Source organism: Zootoca vivipara, chromosome 1 (genome assembly GCF_965207765.1).
Source record: "Zootoca vivipara chromosome 1, rZooViv2.hap1.1, whole genome shotgun sequence".
Classification (NCBI taxonomy): domain Eukaryota; kingdom Metazoa; phylum Chordata; class Lepidosauria; order Squamata; family Lacertidae; genus Zootoca; species Zootoca vivipara.
Window position 1 is genome coordinate 10,933,546 of NC_142582.1, and position 26,731 is coordinate 10,960,276.

A 26,731-nucleotide genomic window follows, 5' to 3' on the forward strand; every position below is an offset into this window, starting at 1 on the left:
TGTGCAGCAACCCTCATTACTCTTAAAAGTGCAATTTCAGGCCAGAACATTCGGCAGAAAACCTAGGTGTGATTCTATCTGTAATCCAAAAACTATATGTGGTGAAACACACAATGCTGCTTTTGACAGGGGTGGCCAACTTCCAAGAGACTGTGATCTACTCACAGAGTTAAAAACAGGCAGTGATCTACCCCCTTTTGAGGGGGTTCAGGTCAAAGTTGTTGAGGTGTTTTTAGGCAGGAAAGCCCTGTTTTGGGGGGTTCACGTAAAAGTTGTTGAGCTTCTTTAGGAAGGAGGAAAGCGGCATTGACCTTTTTTTTTAGGAAGGAAAGCCCTGGTTTTGGTGGTTCAGTCATTTTAGGGGTACAGGACAAAGGTGTTGAGTTTTTTTAGGGGAGACAAAGTTCTTTAGCTTCTTGGGGGGGAGCCACTGATCTACCGGTGATCTATCACAGATGTCCAGTGATCTACTGGTAGATCACGATCTACCTGTTGGACATGCCTGGAATAGATGAATGGTTGCTTTTGTTTCTGCAAAAGCAGCTATAAACACCCCTTCCCAATTGTTTCAAAGCACACAATTCCCCATTTACTTTCATCTCTACTTACTGGCTTCCTCTTTAACTTTGTCAACTTCTGCCATTAAAGAGACTTCTTTGTCTATGATACTGAAAATTAAAAACATGAGATTTAAAATAATTATATTCTTTCAAAGGGCATACGGACAGTACCTTGGCGGTTTTGGCACATATTATAAGCAATTTCTGGGAAGATATATATAAAGCATGGGCAAATTTCTGAGTGCCTTGATAGTAACTCATCATATGTCATTACAGTGGTACCTCAGGTTAAGTACTTAATTGGTTCTGGAAGTCTGTACTTAACCTGATGCGACCTTTCCCATTGAAAGTAATGGAAAATGGATTAATCCATTCCAGGCAGGTCCGTGGAGTACTTAAATTGAAAGTAGTCAACCTGAAGTGTACTTAACCTGAGGTATGACTGTACTTTATTAAATTCAAGGCTGTGCAATTTATCTTAAGAGAATTACTTGGCTTTTACCAACAAAACACAGTGATTACAAAAATGCCACAATCTGGCTAGTGGTGATGGGATTTTGCCCCACGTTTCCCATGCAATTCCTACATATATCAACTCAGAAGCAAGCATCCCTGAACACACAGGAACCCTACAACCCCCATGTGGAATGTGCAATATGGAGCGGCCTATCCAGACAATAAGGCAGTTCATTCTACCCTATATACGCGTTTGCTTCTGTCCTCCTATTTCAGCAACGCCGTTCTACGTTCTATTCCTGCACCCCTTTGCTTTTTTGAGAATCTGCAAAACCTGCCAATACCTCTCCCTTCTGTGTTGGTGGTGCAATTTTGCCCCCCCCCTTTTCTGCAAGCATGACTCAAATTAGCATTAGTGTATATTATTTCCTGCACCTATTGGGAAAATTATTTCACGGCCTGGATTTGATTTAGCAATTATGTTTTGGCCGCAGCTGAGGTTGCAATTCCCAGCAGATGGCGCCCTAAGCATAGCTACTCTAGGTGCTGCTGCTCAGAATGTTGGTCCAGTATCAGAAGGAACATCTGTAAAAATGAAGAGGTTTGGCACCTGGGACAGCACCAAGCCCCCGCACCATGTTACTTGCCCATGACGGAGCCCAGTGACCCAGTTACGAACACCCCCATCTTCCTTCTGCGTTGTATGAGATGATATTACTGCAAAACCATTACAATACTGGGCAGCTATTGTCTGTCTCTCCCTCCCTCCCTCCCCTCCACAATTCCTATTTAAGATATTTTTAAAGGGTTTGACTTGGAACTCAATGGCAATTTCTCCTAGCTCTTTAGCTTGAGAGAGAGAGAGAGAGAGAGAGAGAGAGAGAGAGAGAGAGAGAGAGAGAGAGAGAGAGAGAGCGTAGGGGATTTTAGGGGACTGTTGTAAGAAGTAGCAGTTTTTTCTTGTGACAGTAACAATGTGGTACAGTGCAATAATACGCACAGTGTTAACATCATGCATTGTGGTGGGGGTATGTTTGCTCATGCACAGCCAGGGGAGACCAGCCTGGGCTCAGATAATAGCTCTTGGGGTTTGCTATGCGTTTACAGGGAACTGGGGATCAGATGGGCTGAATCAGTGGTCCCTCCCTACTCATGAGAAAGCACAATTCAGTCTCTTCCCTCCACTGCTGTGTGGGATATCTTTGGGGGAAGAAAAATCTAAGGATTAAATTCTACACAAATCTGAAGTGGAAGATGGATGGGTGGCCCCTTGTATGCCTCCTTCCGGCAACTCCTGCAGCCAAGTTGGTGCCAAACGTATTGCTCTGCTTTCCTTTGGGCCACATCAGTGAGGCCAAGAGGGAGGTCTTGTTGTCTGGTTAGCCCAGGACCTCCGAACACAGTGTCCAGGCTTGCGTCGGGGTGTGTGTGTGTGTCACTTAGGTGCTGTTAATGCAGCAGTTTGACTTCACTCCTGGAGGCACACTCCACTGTCTCTTGAGACACACGAATGCCAACAACAACAACAACAACAACAACAACAACCAACAAGGCTCCTCCTTTTACAGTTACCAATGATTATTCTCACGTTTTTGTGGAGTAAATTAATACTGTAGTGGGTCAAGTTTGGAAGCACTTTCACCAAATCAATACAAACTTTATCCCCAGCGTCAAGCTGGTTGTTTTGGAGGGGTGGTTGGGGCGGGAGGTGTTTGCTGGTGAGGCAGATCATTTTGCAAGTTTGCAGCATGGGCTCGTTGTGAGTAGCGCTGACCTGTTTGCACCCATGAAATTGCCCAAATGTTCAGTCTCCAGAGCAGTTCTGCAACAGTGTTTAAATGCTGCTGTTTATTTATTTATTTAAAAGATAAAAGGGTGAACATATCAGCAGATAGAGGTACATGTGGCAGAATTTTTTTAGGGGGGGAATTAGGGCAGAAGGAAAAGGGAAATAGTGAGAAGGGACAGGACTGATGACGGAATCAGTGATATGTCTGTCTGTCACACACATTGCAATGTCAGGGAAAATTATCTTTAGATATGAACCCCTGCTTTTGCCCTGATTTACTTCTCACAGGCAAAGTTACATGGTCCTTTGAAGTAAGAGACGGCACTGTGAAATCTGAAGTGTATGTTGACTGCTTGCCCATGGCAAATTAAGCAGTTGGGGAAGGTCTCTAAAGATAGCATGAAATCATTCCAGAGAAGATCCAGGTTTTGCGTGGAGATTGTTAATTTGGGCTGGCTTCCTGCTGTCTCGAAAAGGCCCAAAAATATGTCTCTCTTTCCCTCCCCCCCCATATGGAGAACTTGGCCCACAGTGTTATTGGAAGTGGCTGCCTTGAAGGGCTTTAGGGTAAACAACATAAATGGTTTCATTGCTGCTTCAAATCCCCCATCTAAGTGAGAACTTTTAATAGTGGGGATTCTGCATTCTAGAGTTCTGCTGGCTTCTGCACCCGCACGAATGGAAACAAACTGAAATGAGGGTGGAGGGGAAGGAGCATCTTAACTTTATGGAGTTTCTATTCTAATGGGAGATCAGGTGTATCTAAAGGGGCAGAGGTTTCTACTTCTAGACAACCACCCATTATTAAGTATTGTCACAATGAATATGGGAGACATCCCTTAAGTCTGTGATGGGCGGTGATGACATCTGCAAATCTTGTAGCACAGTTTCACTGCTTGTAACACTCCTTTTTATTAAGAATTAATAAACCCCTCCCTAAAAAACCTCCTACTCTGTAATCAGTAACAGATGGCATTTCTAGCTGATGTCTGGCTTTTGTATCTAAGTGGTCCACATTCCTTAAACCAAGCTGGCAGAACCAGTAGTTACTAATACTGCATACATAGAATATGCTTACTTTACAACTCGCTTACTTGGTCCCAACAAGAAATTGCTCTTCCTTTCTGAAAGCTGGATTTTAGTCCAATCTTAACACCTCTCTCTCTCTCTCTCTCTCTCTCTCTCTCTCTCTCTCTCTCTCTCTCTCTCTCTCTCTCTATGTGTGTGTGTGTCCTGGCTTCCCAAACCCAATCATCAAATCACCAAATTCCTCCATCTGCTCTTTCCATTCCCATGAGCAACTTGCTTTACTTGCTAGTACCAAGCTCTGCTTTCTCATGGGGAAAGATGTGCCTGGTTGAAATGCCTGCCTGCTCTAGTACGGTGACCACATCACCTGATGAGAAAATGTGGCCTTTCCCACCACCTGAACCGATCTGCCCAAATTCCAGCAACCAATAAGGGATCAAGGTGCTGTGATGTGTGACAAAACAGGAGTGCTGGGGAGTCTCCTAAGCCGTACGCTGCTTACTGTCTGTCCACCTTGTTCTCAAGTGGCATGGCGAGAAATGCACAAATGTCAAAACCCTAAGAACTCTGGGAAAGGTTTGTTTTGGAGTTTATTTTATTTTCTGCAATCACAGAGGAGAGGAAGTGCATTATAAATGGCCTAAATCCAAGCAGAAGAGAGCTCACACACTTCTGTTATTGCACAGAGGGCATAAACTAGAGATCTATAAATTCTACGTTTCACAGAAAACTCAAAATAATCATTTTGTTCTGAATGCGGCAAAACTATAGGTGGTTTGTTCCTGTGAGTTGGGGGGGGGGCTTCATTTCTATATGATTTCCTGATTGGGACATATTTGCCTGACACAAAATACATGAAGCCTGATCGCAGTCTGACCCTTGATGGAAGGAGGCCTCAGTCCTCCATTGCCTCTGGCACTTTCCACTACTGACCTTGCAAGCTAACTGTTTTTCGGTTTATCAATAAAGGCACATGCCCACTTCTTAAGGGACCTCACTTTACATCTGAATAATCTGGGACACATATCCACTTGCACAGATAATCTTTGGAACATCATCAGCACCACACCATAGTAATTATGTAGTACATGAGAAAAAAAAACTTCCAGAAATGCTGATAAAAACATCAACAAAAGGCCCACATGTACATTTGTAGGTAAAGGCCAAAGGATCTTTTCACTGCTGCAACAACTGCTGCATTTGCATGGAGTTTAGAAAAGGAATTCAGGTAAAGTACTAATAAAAATAATTGTTTCTGTCTAGATGAATGCTTAGAACTGGAAATATTTTTAGGGAACAATATTATTTGATTGCCAGGTGGCATCTCAAACCCTAAATATGGTGAAACTACTTTTTGTTCATTTATGAGACAAAAAGAGGCCCCTTCAACTGCACGGGCTCTGCATGTCTTCAATGGAATGTGCATAATAAGAGAGAAAATGATTACCTGGGTGCTTAATGCAAATATATGCATGATTGCAGATCTAGAAAAGTGATTAGAAGCTTTGTCAAATGACTGATAAATAGAACCACTGCCTGGCTGGGTGGAAACATGTAGGCAGGCTCTCTATTCAGCTAGGACCCCAGGAGGATAGCCATTAAATTACATAATTTTTGCCATGCTCTGGAATACAACACTGTTCCATTATTACCCCAGCTATATCCATTGTGGGCAAGATTTGAATAAGAAACCAGATTATGCTTCATTCTTGTTCTGAATACAAGAATTAAGCTTGCTGGGGGGTGGGGAGAGATTTAAACATGTGATATAATATAAAGCAACTGGGCCAAAGTCCAAGAGTAAACTCTCTAGGATATGGGTAAGATACCTGAACGCAATGTAACAAAAAACTCTATTCTGTAATAAAAATAATTGGTTCCAACATTTTGCAAAGTAGGTTTATTCACCCCAACCTTTGAAACTGTTGGCCAAACACATATGAATGCCTGGATGCATGAAGGAAAGCAGGCTGCCTACACAGCACTCTTTCCAAGCTCTCTGAACTTTGGGAAGATTTAGTTTAATGTTCTAAGTCAAAATACTTGTGAGACTTGGGGTATTATTACCCACCCTGGGACCTGTTGGTAAAAGGCAAGCAAGAAATTATGAATTATAATCCCTTTTATTCTAGTGATGAAATTGGCCCAGCACCCACAATGCAGTACCATAGCTACGTGGGGTGCGGGGCTAGCTAGGTTTTTTGCCCTGGGTGAAACCTCCAGAGGGGTGCCAATGAGGTCCCCAGCCTGTGTGTGTTTGTATGCAAATGTGGGTGGGGTGTGTGCCAAACTGGGTCTTTGACCCGGGTGAAATAAAGACTAGTTTCACCCCTGCACAATGGCTAGGGGTAAGGTTCAGAAGAAAAATTATTTGTACATCAGGATAGACAGGACAGTAGAAGTTACATGTTTATAAAACAGAACTGACCTAGTTACATGGAAAGAATGGGTGTGATCTGATTTTGGCAGCAAAAGGGGAAAAGAGGGCAGAATCATCTCCCCACCCCCATATGTGGTTTATCTCCCCAAATGCTTTTCACGGCTTCATTAACAATGAACCCCATAATCTGGGGGCACCTCCAAATCTGCACTAAAATTTTGCAGTGTACATCTGGTTTGTTGCAAAACTTTGCATTCACCTGCTTGGGTAAAATCTTGGTTAATAGGTCCTTGCAATTCTTACCTCTGAGACCAGCAACCAAAGAACATAAAATGTGCTAAGGTCTCAAGTGCTCTTATTTTCTTTGAGGAGTAAGTCCAGTGAGACTGGAATGATCATCAAATGGAATGGACTTCTGAAATATCTCACCTGACTTCCTTTTCCCTCACCTACTTACCAGCTGTGTAGTTCTGCAAAGGCAGCTTTAATCTTCTTCACAGAATTATCCACCTCCTCTTTAATCATCATGCGGTATCTTGTCAGCGAAACAGTGCATCGCTGAAGATCTTTTACAGATTTTTCAATGTTCAGACCTGGAACAGCAAACAAACGTCAGCTATCCTTCTGTTCTCAAATTTAATCTGGAAGTGAGAAAAATTGTACTAAGCAGCACCAGTTGTGTTGGGCTGCCATTCAACGTGGCGCCAACGAGCGTTTTGTGCAAGCAGAACAACACCCGCTTGTAAAGAAACCTTCATTTGCAAAATGGTAATTCCATTATAAAGTAGACAGGGCTTCCCTGCTGCACACACTAATCCTGCAATTTGTGGAGGAGGATAGAAAAAGGCAGAGATAGTGAACTCTCTCTCACCCTCATACTATGCCATACTGGCCTGATTATCACATCACTTTCACAGCCAAACAAAACTATAGTTTCGTATGTGTACACCAGCAGGCTGCTGAAATCACAGGTGCTTTGCCCCTTCTCATCTCCTGCTGAGCTCCTGCAAGCGAAACCATGGTTTGGCCTAATATTCCATCAGAACATGGACTCATGGGTTCCCCTACCACTCCAAATAACCATGAGCAGTAAGCAAAGAACAACTCACAGTTTATTTGCACTTGATACGTTCCATGAAATACCAGAGTGATAATGCAAAGCACAGTTCGTTACATACATTTTTGTCTGAGCTGTGAAAATGGTGGTCTTCATGGATAAAGAGGCGGAATGAAGTTGGAATTGGTTAATCACCAAGGACACTTGGGCTGCCTCAAGGCAGGTCTGGGGAACTTGTGGCTCTCTAGTTATCTTTTTTTTTAAAGATTAAAATACTTTATTAAATATTAAACATATTAACAATAAAATCAGCATAATTCAACATAACATAACATAAATCAACACAAATGAAAAGAAAATCGATATAACACAAATGCAAACATAAGTCAAAATTATACAAGAAAAAAAACCCCAAAACTTATTAGAAAAAATAAAAAGAGAGGGAAAGAAAAAAGAAAGGAAAAGAAAAGAGAAAGAAGAGAAAGAAAATACAAGAAATAAAATTACAATAAACTTCCCAACATTTACATATCGATTCCCTATTATACTGAACGTTACTATGCTTTCCCTTATGAACTTATCATTTTACATTTATCTCATTTTATTCACCTATTCTTACAATTCCAGTGACCTTGTGTGAATTTAATCAAAGCAAATTACCCATCTAGCACTAATACCTTCAGCTAATACCTTGATTGCCAGGTGGCTCTCTAGTTATCGCTGGACCCCAGTACACACTACACCCGATTTAAGTAGAACATCTTGTTTTGGGGATTGTGCTTTTGTGCGAGTCACCTGGCTCCCATGAGCTCACAGCCCTAAAAGACGCATGTGCTCACGCAGGAGCAGCGGTGGAGCATGTTGTCATGGCGCCCAGGGAGCACATGTGTGCATACCAGGAGGGTGATTGAAGCCCGCTGCACACCAACCCAGCCCTTGTCGCCACTTGAGCAACAGCATCCCTAAGCCACTTTGCAAGGGTCCCAGCCTTGCAAAAATGACACACGGTCCTGTGCTGCTTTGCAAGGCTGGGATCTGATCAGATCCCAGCCTTGCAAAGCAGCTTGGGGGGTGGGTGGCATGAGAAGGATGCAAGAGCCATGAGCCCTTCGATCCCAAGGACAAGGCTGGGGTCAAAGGGCAGCTGGCATCCTTCTCACACCACCTTTCCTGAACTGCTTTGCGAGGCGGTGTTAGCAGTGCCTCCCCCCAAAAATGTGCCCGGGGTGATCGTCCTGGAAGCCTCCCAATGCTACACCCCTGCGCAGGAACATGGCCCCAAAAGACATGCGTCCCGGTTTTACCCTGGGGCATGTTGGAGTGCATGTCAGCGTGGCCAATGACCAATGTTTTGAGATGTAGTCTAACCACATCTGGAGGGCCACAGGTTCCCGACTCCTGCTTTACAGAGTAGACAAAAACAGCATTGACATACAATGCTTCTTTTAAAGATTACTAAAACTGAATGGCTACACAGAATTTTTGGTAAAGTTAATAAAAGCTTTGGAAATAAGAAAAAAATGCATTGGGTTGCACTTCAGAGCAAACAAATCTCTTGTACCTCTTTTCTTGACTGAATCCTCTGGTTTTATTTCAAGATGGGCTGTGGGGACAGACGGCTTAACCATGGATGTCTTTGTCTTCGTCCTACCAACACTGCACTGGGCTGGGTGGGAGGACTGGAAAGGATCAGGCAGCTGTGTGCTATTTACATATTTTCGGTCTGCTTCTATAGGTGTGGTTTTTTGGTCTGCCTTTTGGTCTGCAAAAACCCAAAAACAACAAATTGGAAGATCAATGGTGGAGTTTCTTGAATTGGTTCATGTGAGAACTGAGAGGCTCTTTCTTGTGGGAAAAAAATTCTAAAGGTAAAGAGGAGAGGAATTATAAAATGTCCATGATTAGAAATGGCATCTTGCTGCTTACTTTTCCCATATTCTCTTACAACTTCTTGTGCTGGGGTCCCCAACTCAGCGTCCCCGAGGCCGCATGATGCCCATAAAGACTTTTACTGGGCAGGTGCCTCAGACTTTGAGCTTTCGTTCAAATTAAGTACCGTATTTTTCCATCTATAAGATGCCCCCATGCATAAGACGCCCCCTATTTTGGGGGACTCTGATTTAAGAAAATGGGGGGAGATGTATCTGTGTATAAGATGCCCCCAAATTTTTGACATTTTTAGGGGAAAAACCTAGTTATTTCTGTGAAATCACGAGGCACTGTGATGTGATCACCTTGTATGTTTTCCCTGGTGCTGAGGAATACTCTCTGCTATTAGACAGCAACAGTGTGTGTGTGTGTGTGTGTGAAGTGGTATCTTGGTTTATGAACTTAATCCATTCCGTTCCTAAACCAAAACTGTTCTTAAACCGATGCGCGCTTTCCCTAATGAGGCCTCCCGCCGCCAGTTTTGTGGAGTTTGTAAACCAAATCATTCTTATACCGGACTGTTATTAACCCGAGGTACCACGGTACAATCAATATTGTGTGATCTCCACAGACAGGAGCAGCAGGACATACCTAGCTGACTTCCATGGTGAGCATAAGGTTGCCAGGCACTCCAGCTTATCTAATTTTGTGTTATGCCATTCTCCTCATTGCAGCCATATTGTGTTGTGCCACACACACACACACACACACACACACCCCAGCACTTATTTTGTGCCTGGCATCTCCAGCACACTCTCAAAATTCCAAGAAGTTTGGCAATCCCTGTTCTAGTGAGATGTATCTCATCATGACAGAATATCACCATGAGCTTTCAAACATCTCCCTACATCAGTCAATGGTGCTGAATGGAGGTGGCCTGTTGGCATGATAGGATGCACCAAGATTCATTAGAACCAGATACAGGGAGATGCCACTTTTCAACAGCAGGGATGTCTAAGGTTTCCAAGGCAGCTTATTCTGTTTCACGACATTTCCTTGTTAGTTTCCCTGTTACTTTTCACATTGAGCTTTCATATGATATACAAGATTGAGGGCACTAGGAGAAGGGGACGAGATGGTTGGACAGTGTTCTTGAAGCTACGAACATGAGTTTGACCAAACTGCAGGAGGCAGTGCAAGACAGGAGTGCCTGGCGTGCTATGGTCCATGGGGTCACGAAGAGTCGGACACGACTAAACAACAACAACAATGATATACAAGGCACTTCTGGAAATATAGTGCATGCTTAGTGCTCATTTCCATGTTATTTGCAAACAGACCTTTTCTGTTTGTAAAGAAAAGAGGTGCTAAACTTGAGCAATGGTGTACTATATTGGAAGAGCATTCAAACATAATGCAGAAGTTAACTGTTAGAAAAACACTGGGAAAACGGAATAAACTGCCGCGTGAATGCAACCTAAATCCCGGACACACTGTGTAGTTTCCATTTGTTAAATTCTTGGCATTTAGAATGTGCTTTCAAATGTTCAAAGTGCTCCACGTACTTTACCTTGTTGTAATGTTTGTTTTATATTGTTGTTTTTTTAAAAAATGAAATTGTGATTTTATTTTTTAGTAAGCTGTTCTGAGTCGTGCTTTAGGAACGAGGAGGAGTGGGGTATGTTTTAATAAATACATGAAATAAACTAACCACCTTGAAAAGTAGATCAAGGAGCCCTGTAAGGTAGATCAAATTAACTTTATTAGGTTAAATCCAACGATTTCTCCCCCGATCCTCACAACTTCAAGAGCCTAAGTTAATGCTTATTACTGCAATTGGATATATTTTGCTTTTATTGTGTTTTGTTTTGTTTTGTTGTAAAAGCTTCTCAGCAAACTTTGTGACACATGGAAAACTGTGCTTGCTAACCAAACTTAGAACTCGAGGGCACCAAGAGGTACTGCCAGTGTTATAAACATTTTAATGAGAAATCAATTGCTGGTGTCTCATGCACTAGAACAGTACTCTTTAGAATCTCTTTCACACAGAGCTGAAACACTATCTGAGATGTAGCTCTCCAGTCACTGTATTAAGGGCTGAGTGTTTTATCAGGCTTGCTGATAATGGGATGAGCTCAAAGAGTCTGCTCTGAATCCCAAGCTGCCACATGCCAAGGACTGGCTGTTTTTATCTTGATATTTTCAACCCCCCTAAAGAGGGGGTGGGGGAGCTCACCTTGAAGCTAGAATCCCTTTCTTATTAAAAAGCTACCTTGAAAGGTCAGCTAGGAGTTGGAGAAATTTCCAACTGCCTTTCACGAGAAACACCACCACCACCCTATAACAAAAGGTGATTTCGCAAAAACTTCAGGCACTTCCAGGCAATGCCCACCACATATATCTCTGTGGCTTTTCTATATAAAGCTGTGCCCACCAGCAAGATGTCAAAGGTAGTCAAAATCTAAGCTATTCTAACTGAACAGAATTCCTTCATTCGCTCTCAAGACAGATATATCATGAAACCACTTTGAAAGCTTCCTTGCTGCATTCAGACAGGATTTTATTACGTAGGGTTTAGCTGTAACATAAAAAATGGTCTGCAAGTCCACAGGGCGGGAGTCTGATTTCTTTTTCTTTTTTTAATTTAAGGCAATCATTACTGTTATTAATAAATTTTATGTACCTCCCTTTAGCAAAAGAGTGGATTAAAATGTAATTAAAAGGGGGGCAAACCCACAACAATAAAATATACGATTAAATTAAAACCAATAAACATGTCAGGCAATTGTGCCTGCAATACCACAAGCAACCTCCTCATCTCCCAGTTAGTCTTGCAATTGTTTTGAAAATGTTTCTGCTTGAATAAAAGGAAGGATGGATGCTTAAATGAATGTTTCACAAGTGGTGCTTTTAAATGTGTTTTAAAATGTACTCTGCACGTGACGTGTTAGTAAAATATGTTGGGGAACTTTGCCTAAAGCACAGGGAAAGGGCCAAGGCTGATTGCTAAGGCAGTGATCGACTGGACAGGTGTTATCCCCAAAAGCTGCCCCATCCCCACCTTTTTGTAGGGCCTGCAAGACAGTGCTGTTCTGCTTGGCTCAGTCTGACCCCGGTGTTACCCTCCCCTAAGGTTCTATCCTACAGATATTTAAATGAGGTTCCACTTGTAGATTCCTAATTTTAAAATTGAATTTTAACATTGTACTTAATCTGTATTTTAATTGAATTGTCTCTTTTATGCTTGCTTTGATATTCTTGTTGTTAGCTGCCCTGAGCCCGGTCTTGACTGGGAAGGGCGGGGTATAAATAAAATTATTATTATTATTATTATTAAATCATTTTGGTTGCCCTTCTCTGAACCTTTTGCAACTCCATGGTATCTTTTTCGAGTAGAGGCGGCCAGAACAGTACACAGGATTCCAGACACACCACCAGTTATACGTAGCTTTTATGTCTGTGTAGAAAAACATAAGTCAGCCCCAAATTGGAAGCAGCTTTGAAGTCTTCCTTAAGAATCAAGGACGAGTAAAATACTACAAAAGCCCCAGGAGAGGTATGTACTGCCAAAGGGAAGAAATGTCCTCTCTTGATGTTAAGACTGATATGGTGGGAGGAGAAAAGCTCCACATCTACCCATAGCTGCCAAGTTATCCCTTTTTTACAGGGATTTTCCCTTATGCTGAATAGGCTTCCTCACGAGAAAAGTGAAAACTTGGCAGCTATGCATCTACCTTGGTTCCCAAACTTAATCCGTTCCGGAAGTCCGTTCCAAAACCAAAGCATTCCAAAACCAAGACGTGCTTTCCCATAGAAAGTAATGCAAAATGGATTAATCCATTCCAGACTTTTAAAAATAACCCCTAAAACAGCAATTTAACATGAATTTTACTATCTAACGAGATCATTGATCCATAAAATGAAAGCAATAAACAATGTACTGTGGTCACACAATCAATCAATCAATCAATAGCTGAACTGGGTTCCACGCAGTCACAAAAACAAAAAAAGAGCCGCAAAAACAAAAACGCAAAATAAATAGCAAAAACAGACAGACCTCAGCATAACAGTCAAAATGGAATTGTGGCACTCAAATTGGAAGCGTAAGATTCAAAACGGAACATGTTCGGCTTCCGAAAAATGTTCACAAACTGGAACACTTACTTTCGGTTTTGTAGTGTTTGGGTTCCAAGTTGTTTGAGCACCAAGGCGTTTGAGAACCAAGGTACCACTGTACACACTGCAAACAGCACATCACTCCTGTCAGTCATGACAGCTCCCGCCTGCATTCCAGACAGGTTGGAACCCAAGACAGATCAAAGAACAGAGGTGGGGTTTGGATGTGCAGTCTTGCCTCCAGCACAGATCTGCTTTAAAAGAGGTGGTTGGAGGTGATGCACCTATATTCACATCCAGAATAAATACAACAATGTGTTCAACAAAATCTTCCTGTTGGTGTGAAGACTTCCATCCTGGGGGGGCTTAAAAGGAAGCTGTTTATACATCTTGCAAAAGCCACCTTGCGTACAGTGCACTGACCTGCGGTTTCTGGTTTTGCCTCTCCCCTGTCCTTGCCTTCAAAACTCTTTGCTTCTTGAGGAATTACTTTTGATTTTTCACTGGCAGGTTCGCTGGGGGAAATCTCCTTATTACAGCCATTCAGGTGGCAGCCATATATTCCTCGGGATTCCAGAGACAACAACTTTTCTCTCCCATCCTCTTTGCCTTTCATATCTCTGCTATGGAAGTGCTGCTTAGAGTTGCTTCTTTTCCTTTTGCTGTTCTGCAGGGGGGAGGAAATAATTCAAGGATAGCAATGCAATGAAATATAGATCATATTGCAACAGGTATAACAACCCCCAATGTTTTCGTTTTCCAAAGTGTGGCATAAATTTTATTAATTGTCTTTGCTCCTTAAAATACAAAAATTGTGAGAGACAAATATATATATATCTCGGATCTTCGATCTACAGAAGCTGTTCAATCTAAGTTCCTAGGGCAATTCCCCCCCCCCCCCGGTTCCATCCTGTGTTCCAAATACTTCATTGTGCTTGGAGGCCAATCTCCCCTCTGTTGAATTACAGATTTGGTGCAGGACATTTAATTATTGGCTTCGGCTAAATTTAAACCCCACCAGTCTACTACCCTTAGAATCGCAAGATTGTCATTGGAGCGCTTGGACTAAAATTGTCAACCAAAAGATATACTTTTCTGGTTTATCACCACAACAGTTATTGACACTGGGCTTCAGAAATCAAATACAGTGGTGCCTCGCTTGATGAATGCCCTGCTTAACGAAATTTCCGCTTAACAAAAGGTTTTTTCGAGCGAAGGTTACCTCGCTAGACGAATGCGTTTTACGAAAAATTCGTCTAGCGAATCGCGGTTTCCCATAGGAATGCATTGAAATTCAATTAATGCGTTCCTATGGGCAAAAAATTCAAAAAAAAATTCAATGCATTCCTATGGGATTCACTAGATGAATTTTTCGCTATAAGAAAAGACCCGTGGAACAAATTAATTTCGTCTAGCGAGGCACCACTGTAATTTAATTAGACAGCACCTATATGATACTGAGCGACAGAACAATTTGGCCACGGTAAGTATTTTTTCCCCATGGTATGATTATTTTCCACCTAGTCATTTTGACACCCTATTTGCAAAATTTAACAATTCCAAAATACAGACACACTTTCACTTTCACAAGATTCACTATACTGCCTTTGGCTGTACCGTGTTTCTCATATTATAAGTCATGTCTTATAATCTTTTTTTCCTCAAGAAAATAAGCCTATGGCTTATTTTCGGGGGGTGTCTTATTATTTTTTTAAAAAATTACAGTATGGTACCTCCCCTGTCCGGCGCCCGGAACTGGCTGCTGCTGCGCTGCTGGGCGCGTTGTCAGCGCTTCAGCAGGGCACGCTGCTGGGTCCCGCCGGGTCGGGGCTTCACGCGGCGCGCGCTGAGGCTCTTGCCGGATCCCGGCTCGGAGCAGCGCGCGCTGCGGCTCTTGCTGCATCCCGCAGCGCAAGCGCCAAGCGCCAACCCAGCAGCGGGACCGGCGGGACCTGCAGCGCACGCGACAGGAAGAGGAGGGACCAGCGAGTGGCAGCCGCGGCGGCCAATGAAGGCTCGGCCGGGAGTTTTTTGTCGTTGTAGCTGCGTCCCGCTGCGTCCCTCCTCTTCCTGTCGCGGCTCGGCGCCCGGAACTGGCGGCTGCTGCGCGCGTTGTCGGCGCTTCAGCAGGGCACGCTGCTGGGTCCCGCCGGGTCGGGGCTCCACGCGGCGCGCGCTGCGGCTCTTGCCGGGTCTCGCCGCCGGGTCGGGGCTCGGAGCAGCGCGCGCTGCGGCTCTTGCTGCGTCCCGCCGCCGGGTCAGCGCTTGGCGCGGTGCATGCTGCTGGACATTTTGGAGGGGCAGCAGCAGCCGATTCCGGGTGCTTACAGGCATCTTCCTCTTCCATGGCGCCATCCAGACCTGCTCCCACCACTACGGCTTATTTTTGGGGTATGTCTTATATTTCTTCAACTCAGGAAAATCCTGCCATGGCTTATTTTGTAGGGATGACTTAAAATATGAGAAACACGGTATTTGAGGGTCGACTTCAAAAAAATTCACTGGAAAAACATGTGGCGATGGCAGTATTGAGTCAGTGGCTCATGTGCTTCTGGCTTGCGCTCTCTATAAGGATTTGAGGAGTGAGGTCATTATTACCCCTCTATCATTCTCCATGCTGGGTCACTCAACCATTGCTACTGTGTTTCTTTTTATTTATTAATAATAATATTATTTATTTCTTTTTAGCAGATCAAGATGATCAAGTGACAGCAAAAACTGCAAGGTTTTTAGCAGGGGCAATTAGAATAAGATCTATTATTTGATTATTGATGTAAACCCCCAAAATGTATTTTGTATAGTTAAGCTTTTATGTCATCTTCAGTACATTTTATTCCTATGGCTAGTGGTTGATGCAAATAAAGATTATTCATATATATATATTCTCTCTCTCTCTCTCTCTCTCATGCACCATAATATCTGGCTTCTTTCTGAGTTGCTATTTTGAACACAAATGTCTGCTCATTTAAACCACAGTAGCTCATAAGTACCAAGTATACATAAAAAAAGGGAATTTGAGGACAACACTCATTCACAGCAAGAAGAAGAAAATACTGGCACCCAAAGAATTCCAGAACACATATTTCTTTTGGTGCCATCTGAAGATCACGTGGGATGGAGGTAGAACCCATGTTTCCTATATATTTTCAAAAGTATACACTCTGTTCTTTTTGGAGCTGCAATCAACATCCATAGCAACTGAATTTTGGACTCAGTTGGATGCTATATTCAGATGGGTTTTATTTCTTTCTGCCAAACACCTGCCATTTGGCACAGTCAGGATAATTCGTAGGACAGTAATTTAAAGTGCTTTCCATAGCTGAAAATTATATATTATGTTTGCCCTGGCAGTAATTGCTTGTAGATTCTCTCTAATTCTTCTATTTCACAGAAGATATCTGTGAGCTGGCACTAGCAGGAATCTGGCATAATGTTGTTTCTGAAGAACAGAATTTATTTCTATTATTATTATTATTATTATTATTATTATTATTATTATTATTATTAGGGACCATTAGATAAATAAGTGCTATTGTCTCTGTGCACCACATTCAGAGCCTACATACTGTCAGAGTTACTTCCGTATCAATAAAAATGACGAGCACTTCCTAGAACCTGCCGAATCCATTGCTTAACAGAGCTAAACAGACTTCACTTGCTAACAGAGAGTTCAATACCAATTTGTTTCCCATATCAGAAATCTTAGAAAGGGACCCTCAAGTTGACATCCAGCTTGTGCAATTGGTTTTGAGTGCATCAGTAAGTATTGTAGCCATAGTGGGAGAAATTACAGGCACACTATGCCACACCTTTGATTCCATCCCAGAGTCAGTGAGCACTATAGAAAAATGCACACTTTTACTGAACTGCTGTCAACTACTGTCTAGCGTTATAAGGAAGGGGCGGGGGGAGACCCAATTTAGCACAGTACCCTTGTGGCTTCTTAGTATGCTTGCTTTGGGCAGGTGTATGTACATATATATGCAAAGTCCTTCTCCTTATACGGAGAACAAGCCCTTCTGGGTGTAGCTCACACATTTGCAGAACCTTTTCCCAATTGTGGCCTTGACGCCAGGGGTGGAGGAAGTGGGGTGAAGTGGGTGCAGGCCGCCCTGGGTGTCACCACTGAGGGGGGTGACAAAATGCCGGGCGGCACTCACCGCGGGGCCTGCAGTGCGCCCGAGCCACGCGTCTCTCCTGGGAGAGACGCAGTGCCTTGGGCGCATGCAGGCTCTGTGCTGCCCAAATGGTCCGCCCGCTGCCTCCCTCCTCCAGCTGTAGAGCAGCTGAGTGGGAGGAGGCAGGCAGACTCCGGAAGCCCCGCAGTGCGCCCCGCCCCTATGGGTGGCTCGCCTTCCCTGGGTGCGCCGCCCCAGGCACCCGAGCGGCTTCCTTCGCCACTGCCTGGTGCTACTCAAGAACAGTGTCCACGTAAGGTACTCAGGAGAGAACAACACAGTAAAGACCAGAGCTTTCCCAGATATGGGATTTTATTAAGAAGCTAAAGCCAACTGCAATTTTATAGGCTAGCTATTGGCGGCTGCCTCAGAGGAGGAGGTGGTAAAAGGGGAAGAGAAACAGGTAAACTAAGGCCGGACAATTCAAACAAGGACCAAAGTGCAGGAAAGGGTGTTACCCAAAAGTATATTTGTGTGTGTTTATATGCTTTGCATCAGGAAAAGTGGGGTGGGGGAGGGAGAACCCGTCCCTCGGGGCTGCAGTCCAGATCTGAATTAGGGAAGGCTGCTTCATATATATATAGAGAGAGAGAGAGAGAGAGAGGGAGGGAGGGAGGGAGGGAGGGAGGGAGGAGAGAGAGAGAGAGAGAGAGAGAGAGAGAGAGAGAGAGAGAGAGAGAGAGAGAGAGAGAGATGGAAGATACAATTCTGGATTTTCAAGGTCTCTTCTCTTCTTTGGTCCTAAGCTGGTTGTCACCACTTGCATATCGTTACAGTTGAGTCCCACGTATGTATTACCCTTGATGTAAAGGAGAAAGTCCTTTTATCATTCAAGGGTCAGTTGCCAGAGAAACAGCTCGGTGCTGATTAGAACTCCTCATAGCATCTTGAAGAACAGTTTTGCGATCTCCATATGAATACCTTAATTATTCTGACAATTCTGTCAGAACAGCAAGCTCGACCTGCTGTTATAAAAACAGCAACAGCAAAGCAGGATCATAAACTTTAAAAAGCACCTATTTGTTTTGAAGTCTCTTGAACGCAGGCTTGGAACAAACAGTTCACAGTTGTTTAAAAGAAAGAACAGTGTACTTGTGTATTTATGTGTGTGCAAAAGCCTTGGCCACAAATATGCTGTTGTGGCCCAGCATATTTGATGATGATGATAAAATGGACGTAATGACAGCTTTCACAGGAAACTCCTTACCTTCTTTTTCCCTGACATATTCCATTCTTTCAGAACTTGAAGTGCACTGCCTAGAGGAGAGGGAGAGAGAGAAAGAGACTTCATAAAGTCAACAATAACCCCATTCCGGGCTGGTGACCATTTGCTCAATTTATTTTCATTTGTTTTGGTCAATGTGTCCCAAGAGTTAGGGAAAATTGTATTTCATTTCCTTTAGTTCCCTTGTCTTGAAATGAGAATGTTACCTGTAACCTGTTCCTGTCCCTTGCAGGCTGCTTTGAATAACAGCAGTTTAGCAACTCAGCTGAGCCCAGAATTTAAGCAGGTGCTTAGACTTAAGCAAACAAGTCATGTCATGTCTAGGTATCTTTGCCTTCTGGTGAGATCAACAACCAAAAACAACAAGGACTTTCCTTAAAAGTGAATCTTTCCTATGGGGTCACCCTTCTACATAGTGGGTGGGTTTAGTCACCACAAACATTTCTGCTCACCCAGCAGAACTATCTCCCCTCTCCTCCCCACGGCACACGGTTCAGGGTGTTCTCCTGACCCTCCACAGCAGATTTGGGGGAGGCAAGGGAGAAAAGACACAGCGCACTAGCAGGAGTCATTGCGCCCGCTTCTACTAACAGTACCCGGTAGCTGAATCCAGCCCCATGTCCAATTGTTTCTCAACCTACACTGGCTAGTCCTCAAGCTCACAATGCATGAATAATGAGTAATAGATAAGATGCAACATGGTGAAATATCAGGAGCTAGAGTTTGGGCTGAGTAAGGAATCCAGCTGCCAGGGAATGTGGAGTCAGTGCTCTTTGCGTTGACTCATGGCAAGGGTAAACACAATTTACCCTAAAGGGGTAAATTATACAGTGCATGTATTGCATACTGATAGCTAAAATAATAGCATTACTGAGAACCATACCACACATATGGAGACCACCAAAGTCATTTTGCTCACTTTAGAATAGCCTAAGGATTTGAATTAAGTCTTAAAAGCAAATTTATTGCTTGTTCTGGTCCTCCTGTGGTTTAACAGGATTTCCGTCTTCCATGAGAAAACACAGTGTAAAGGGTTTGTTTTTGACAAATCAAAGGGCAGGGATTTTAAATAAGGAATAACTGCCCATGTGAAACTTGCAGCAATGAAATGTTTCCTAAATTCAGCTTTTCTACTGGACTTCGTCATTTGCCCAAGAATCTAGACTGGCTTGAGTATGTTTTTAACCATTTTGATTTGGTCTTTTAAGAAATATAAGGTTTATATGCCAAGTTGAAAATGAACCTCAGTACGTTTTCCCTTGTTTGTTATCCATTGCTATCTCCCGCTAGGTAACATCTTCTGAAATCTATTGAAAGGGAGGCAGTCAGCAAATAATACTTGGCATTGCAATTTGCATTCACACACACCCTCTCCAAATATGAACAAGACAAACTGCAGTCTGGAAGAGGAAGGTTTGCACAATTTTTAGAAGCAACCTTCCAGCATTCTACACAGGCCAATTAAACCCAGATTTAAGTTTGGTTGGTTGGTTCATGGACACCGAATGTGCTATGAAAAGGTATAAAAATGAGCAGATGTAGGAAGTGGAGGCTGGTCTATTAAGCCAGGGGTGCCCAAACTTTTTTCAAAGAGGGCCAGATTTGATGAAGTGAACATGCGTGGTGAGGGCCAACCAAAATTGTTGACATTTTTTTAAGGATTGAAGTTGTTGAGCTTTTATTTAGGATTTTACCCCAAGAGATAGACTGCCACAGGGGCCGTATTAGGCCCCCGAAACAATCCTTGGGGCAATGTATGTCCTTAATGAGCACTGTGCATAGACCTTTAGCAGCTGATGCAGCCAATGATCTCAGCTTCTTAACCATGTGAAGTTAAGGCACAAGTTCCTTTCCTCCCCTGGGGGTTGGTACCAACCTTAGCTGCAGTTAATGCCTAATAAGGTTTCCCTGTGCCCAGGGCTTCCTACCATCTTAAGAACCTGCTTTCAAATCCTCAATTTCCAAAAGGAAACATGGACCCTGCAAAAAACATGCCTGGAACCCCTGGAATCTCACAACGCTTGGAGATTGGGGTGATATGTGATGTTATCTACAGAGGGATTTTTATACAGGGCATACATGCCCACCCAAGTTGGCTAACTCTTGACTTTTTAGAACGGTCTCTAAGAAAGACATCATAATATCTTAGGAAATTCTGAATGTTCACGTTTAGCCACATACACCTGTGGACTTCATTTTGGTTACCCGGACAGTGTTACTTTTCACAGTGTCTGTGAAATAGAAAAAGGGTACAGACCATCCACAAAAGCTTGTACAGCTTTGTCTACGTTGTTATCAAACTGCTGTAGCACCAGTACTATTTCATTGTTGCTTTTGTTGGGAACAATTGATCGCACCGCATTGATCTGCAAGCAAGAGAGATGAACACAGGCATCTTAAAACACAGAAAAGGCACCGCAAGGCAGGTAGGTATTTTTTCACACGAATGCCTCACAAATCTGCAAAAGACTGTTTGTGCTATGTAGTCAGAGCACCTTAACTACGCCATGTCAGTACAATTACATCCAAGACACGTAAAATAACAAAGGAAAACAGTTCCCATCCTGTACACTGCTTGATAAGTCTTAACTGATTTTCAGCGAATGGTACAGAAGCAAAGCTGTATGTATGAATGTACGCATTCACACACACACACACACTTTGCCAGCCTTTTGACAATTAAGATGGTTGGGGCAGCACTTTAACACTGTACAATTTCAACAAAATGAGATGCACTACAAGCCCTGGTTCCCTGGTTTTAATTCAGCTGCCCCACTGTGCTGGCTTTTATGGTTCTCCTAGCATGCTGCATAGAATCATAGAACTGCAGAGTTGGAAGGGACCCCAAGGGTCATTTAGTCCAACCCCCTGCAATGCAGGAATCTCAACTAAATCATACACGGCAGATGGCGATCCAACCTCTGCTAAAAAAAACCTTCAAGGAAGGAGACCTTTTGTCAGGGCAGTCTGGAGTAGGTCGGGCGCCCTGGCACTGAGGCGCGGAGATCACTGCGGCGCCCCCGCCCTCGCAGCGCCCGCCTCCCGGCCCGGCGCCCCATGCCACCGGGACCTTACCTAGAGCCGGCCCTGCCTTTTGTCCCCAGCTTGTTAATATCCTTATTAAATTGTGGTGCCCAGAACTGGTCACACTACTCCAGGTGTGGTCCGATCAAGGCAGAATAGAGCATGACTATGATTTCCCTTGATCTGGATACAATATTTCTGTTGATGCAGCCTAGAATAGCATTAGCTTTTTTTGCTGCTGCATCACACTGTTGACGCATGTTAAGCTTGTGGTCTACTAAGACCCCTAGATCCTTTTACATGAGGTGCAAGGTGACAGATATGGGCAGAGTGCACCTAGAAGACCTCGCCTCATCTTGAGAGGCAACCTCCTCAGGATGTGCCCTTTGATAACCTACTGCTGACTCATCGAGTGTTGCTGGTGGTTGAGTAGGGATAAAGAAGGATGCAGAATTGTACTGTCGGATTCTAAACCCCATCAGCCCCAGCGAGCGCGACCAATGGTCAGGGATGATGGGTGTTGTAGTCCCCCAAAAATATGGAGGGTCATGGGCTTATCGGCCGTCTTTTAATCTTATTATTCTATAACACAGACTCAGTCGTTATTCTGCTTATAAACAATATTAGATAGCTGTTTTAAGGCGACCAAATGCCCTCAGTCAATAACCGTAATCTGAGCACATTTTCCCCCTTTACCCATGGCTAAGGCTAAAATATATTTAAAAGCCCTATATCATTATCATTGTGATATTTAATGGAATGCATCAAGGGCCTCAGATAAATGATATGATTTTATCATTTTCATAATTTGATGGGAAAAGTCAGCATTTATCAAGCTAGGCCAGGAAATGTCTAGAACTGTAGAGAGATTAAATGCTTTTCAGATATTTTCTTGCACACAGAATTCTCATTTTTATGGGCAGGGTAATAATAATAATAATAATAATAATAATAATAATAATAATAATAATAATTAGCTTGATGAACTATTTTCTTTTGAATTTGGCATATTCTCATTCCCTTAGAACTCCTTAGTAAGAGATTTGGGCCAAAAAAATGGGGAAATGGAGACAGAGATCAGTAACCAAAAGAAACGGGCCCAAATAAGCTTTACTGAGGCAGGAATGCAGAGTAGGGTCGCAACTTTCCAAACAGACCAGCGGTGCCTGCCAAGAACCAGAGGAGTTGATTAAATATTTCATCTCTAGTGGGAAGGCAGCTGTATCCAGGATATTTTTTAAACATCTGAAGGTTCTGGACCTATATGCTGTGTATGTGGAGTAGGATGATAATTAGAGATCTTACCTTTTCCTTGATGTTTGCTTGCGAGCCAATTTCTGCCATCTCCAATTTAATATGGATAAGACCTGCAGGTTACAATAAGTTAAATAAACAGTATTATTTTAGTAATTCAAATGCTTTCCTTGCTATGGAAATGCTTTCCTGCTACATTGACAAGAAAAATAAAGACATTTTATATGCACTTAGAATAACTCAAGCATATTTTTTTCTTTTTAGGATATCTCAAACATGAAAATGCTTTTAAACCCTCAGGTTGCATATTAATGTCATCATCCTGCACTTACCAGGCAGTAAATTTAATCTGAACATAATGGGATAGATTCTGCTATAAAGTTTCAATCCTAGGAACTATCACAAAATTGCCAACTTTTTGTCAGCCCTTGGTTTTAACTGAACTTGATTGTCAGACATTAGGGCAGGGGTGGGAAATCTCTGGCCCTCCAGATGATGTCAGAGTACAATTCCCATCATGCCTGGCAATTGGCCATGTTGGAAAGAGCTGATGGGAAATGGAGCCCCACTGGAGGGCCACTGACAGGGCAGCCCCTGGCGCTGAGGGGCAGAGATCGCTCCGGCGCCCTCGCAGGGCACAGCATGGTTCCCGCGCGACTTTGCCGCGCAGCGCCCAGCCTACCAGCCCAGTGCCCTAGCACACCGTGCCACCGGGGGTCTACCTAGAGCCGGCCCTGGCCACTGATGTCCTTTCCCTGCAGTATAGTGAGAATACTCTGAATAAAGTTCATCTGCTAATTTCTGTGGATTTGAGCAGCTGTTAAGGACAAGAGGCTAAATCATTGGTTTTCTTGGGGGGTGGGGTGTTTCCTAGCAAGAAAAAATTGTTTGCAAATACTGAGGGAAGGGACTAGTATTTCACAACCAAACATGGGTGTAGCTGGGGGGGGCAGGGAGGGATAGCTGCCCCCCTAAATCAATAAAAATCAATAAAAATACATAGCTAACTGAGGTTCTGCCCCCCCTAACAACAAAACCTGCCCACCCCCCAACAAAAATCCTGTTTACACCCATGTAACTAAGGTGTTTCTGTTGGGTGGAGGATTCCTCTGGCAGCCCTACCTGAAGTATCATAATAATTTATAATAATTTATTATTTATACCCCGCCCATCTGGCTAGGTTTCCCCAGCCACCCTGGGCGGCTCCCAACCAAATGTTAAAAACACAATACAGAATTAAACATTAAAAACTTCCCTAAACAGGGCTGCCTTCAGGAGTCTTCTAAAAGTAAGATAGTTGCTTATTTCCTTGACATCTGATGGGAGGGCGTTCCACAGGGTGGGCGCCACTACAGAGAAGGACCTCTGTCTGGTTCCCTGTAACTTCACTTCTCGCAGTGAGGGAACCGCCAGAAGGCCCTTAGAGGGGGACCTCAGTGTCTGGGCTGAACAATGGGGGTGGAGATGCTCCTTCAGGTTTACTGGGCTGAGGCCGTTTAGGGCCTTAAAGGTCAGCACCAACACTTTGAATTGTGCTTGGAAATGTACTCAGGACCAGTTTCTAAGCATTTTAACAAAACAGGAAACTAGTTTAGCATCTCTGTAAACATGTTTGCTATTATAAGTGTAAGCAGCCAAGGTAATTCAGTGGATTTCTTAGAGATGCTTGAAAGGACAGTGACCTGCTGCTGTTTCCCATTAAATAGTCATATAATACCGTATGACTTCCTTTCACAAAAGTATACACAAAGTCCAGCAAATCCTTAATGGGGATACTGAAGGCACAGCAGAATAGGGACCTTAAAAATGAGACCCACCGAACTGACATCAATAGTGGAGATAGAAGGACCTTTTAAGCTAAAGATTCTTCTTCAGAAAATGAGCAAGAGAGAGGAAGATCTCTACCATTCCAGTGAATTCAAGCCCTGAATACTAAATAGACTGAACACAGGGTATGTATAGAAAGCCTGCTAAGGGAAGCTTTTCAAGTCTGAATGTCAGCTTTAGTATTATGCCTCTTTCTTTTGCAGCATCTCATTCACATTTCTGATACTGAAATGTCATTGCATGATCAGTCTTGTAAAAAGAAAAGAGAGAGAGAGAGAGGAAAAAACGGGAGGGGTGAGAGATTAAATAAAAGAAATAAAGGATCTCTTATTTAAAGAAGGTCTCACCTTCTGAAACTGGTTTCCAAGCGCATGTTTCTTGAGACAGTAAAATGCTTTTCTATTTATTCCTTACATAGAAAGGGACAGGAGAGCAGCCTCTGTTCTCATTCAAACCACACACCCTTTTCCTTGCAAAACGGAGCAAGTTAAATATAACAGCCGTACACGGGGGTGGGGGGGTGGGGAGGGGGAGAAGCAACAGAAAGCCTTTCCATTTTGATGGAGCTTTTCTCCCATATGGAAAGTAGCTGTGACTTTCTCATGAAAGAAGAACAAAGAGACATTCAATGAACTAAGAAGCGCCAAATTCTATAACGGAGAACAACAACCCTGACACACTGTATTGGAATTTAGAGGCTCAAAAAAGGGATTTTTATTTATTTGTTGTTTTTTTAAGGAAGATGTATTTATGGCTGTCTTTCCTATTTAAAGATGGAAGTGTTCACAATTCTACTTTTGCATGGCTTGTAGAACTCACTGCAAATTTTGATGAGATATGGAACTTGGAGAGATCTTGCATTAACCTCTAAGCTAGGGTTGCTGTATTTAAAAAAGCGAATAAAGTTTTTGAGCTTTTTTTTTTTTTAAAGGAAATTTGGCCCCCAAAATCAACACTTCCAATAGGGGCTGCCAGGTTTTCCCGGACATTTCAACTGATTACAGAAAATTTTCAACCAGACACAGATATGATCTGAGCAAACACCCCCCCCCCCAAAAAAAAGATAGCACAAGGACACTCTTTTCTTATTTCCATGTGAGTCGTGTTAGCATGCTGCAGCAAAACCAAAACAACTGTTGCTTCTGATGCAGCAGGGTGCTAACTAAGACAGTGATGGCCAAACCTGGCCCTCCAGCTGTTTTGGGACTACAATTCCCATAATCCCTGACCACTGGTCCTTTTAGCTAGGGATGATGGGAGTTGTAGTCCCAAAACAGCTGGAGGGCCAAGTTTGGCCATCACTGTACTAAGGGGTGACCATAGAAACATAAGCACAGCCTGAACGCTGGATCAGGTCAAAGGCCCATCTAGCGCAGCACTTTGCTCTTACAGTGGCCAATCTGTGCTGCCTTATGGAAAGCCTGGAAGCAGAACCCAAGCAGGGCATCACTCTCCCCACCTACGACTCCAGCAAATAGTATTTAGAGGCATATACCGCCTTTGACAGCAGATGCAGAGCAGTGGAGGTAAAAACATAGCTTCTGTGTCTAGCATAGCTGCCAAGTTATCCCTTTTTTAAAGGGATTTCCCCTTATGCTGAATAGGCTTCCTCGCGAGAAAAGGGAAAACTTGGCAGCTATGGTGTCTAGAAGTGATTGGCATCCTCATCCTGCAATAATTTGTCTAATCCTCTTCTGGAGCCATCCAAGTTGGGTGGTTGCCATTGTCTCATGTGGGAGCAAATTATATATTGTAATATGTGATGTGTAAAAGAAGTACTTTCTTTTGTCTCTTCTGAATCTTCCAACATTCAACTTCATTGAATGTATTGGGCGGCCGGGGGTAGGGTGGGGAGGTACCACCTAACAACTTTCACCACACCATGCATAATTATACACCTACATCACATCTAAAGAGATCCAAATGCTGCAACCTCATTTTGGCTGCCCTTCCCCACCCCACCCCCA

The 26,731-nt window shown here is 43.3% G+C and overlaps 1 protein-coding gene across 5 annotated transcripts in view; it reads right to left on the reverse strand.

Moving 5' to 3' along the window:
- SPATS2L (spermatogenesis associated serine rich 2 like) overlaps positions 1 to 26,731 on the reverse strand; it is a 55,937-nt gene that overhangs the window by 7,638 nt on the left and 21,568 nt on the right. For all 5 annotated transcript variants that reach the window (XM_035136833.3, XM_088676020.1, XM_088676104.1 and 2 more), the window contains 7 exons: positions 22,989 to 23,050; positions 20,917 to 21,025; positions 18,642 to 18,691; positions 13,680 to 13,923; positions 8,833 to 9,033; positions 6,672 to 6,807; positions 610 to 668 (listed from right to left, as the gene is read on the reverse strand). In XM_035136833.3, coding sequence (XP_034992724.2) covers positions 610 to 668; positions 6,672 to 6,807; positions 8,833 to 9,033; positions 13,680 to 13,923; positions 18,642 to 18,691; positions 20,917 to 21,025; positions 22,989 to 23,027 — 838 coding nt within the window. In that variant the 5' untranslated portion in view covers positions 23,028 to 23,050. The remainder of the gene's footprint in view (positions 1 to 609; positions 669 to 6,671; positions 6,808 to 8,832; positions 9,034 to 13,679; positions 13,924 to 18,641; positions 18,692 to 20,916; positions 21,026 to 22,988; positions 23,051 to 26,731) is intronic.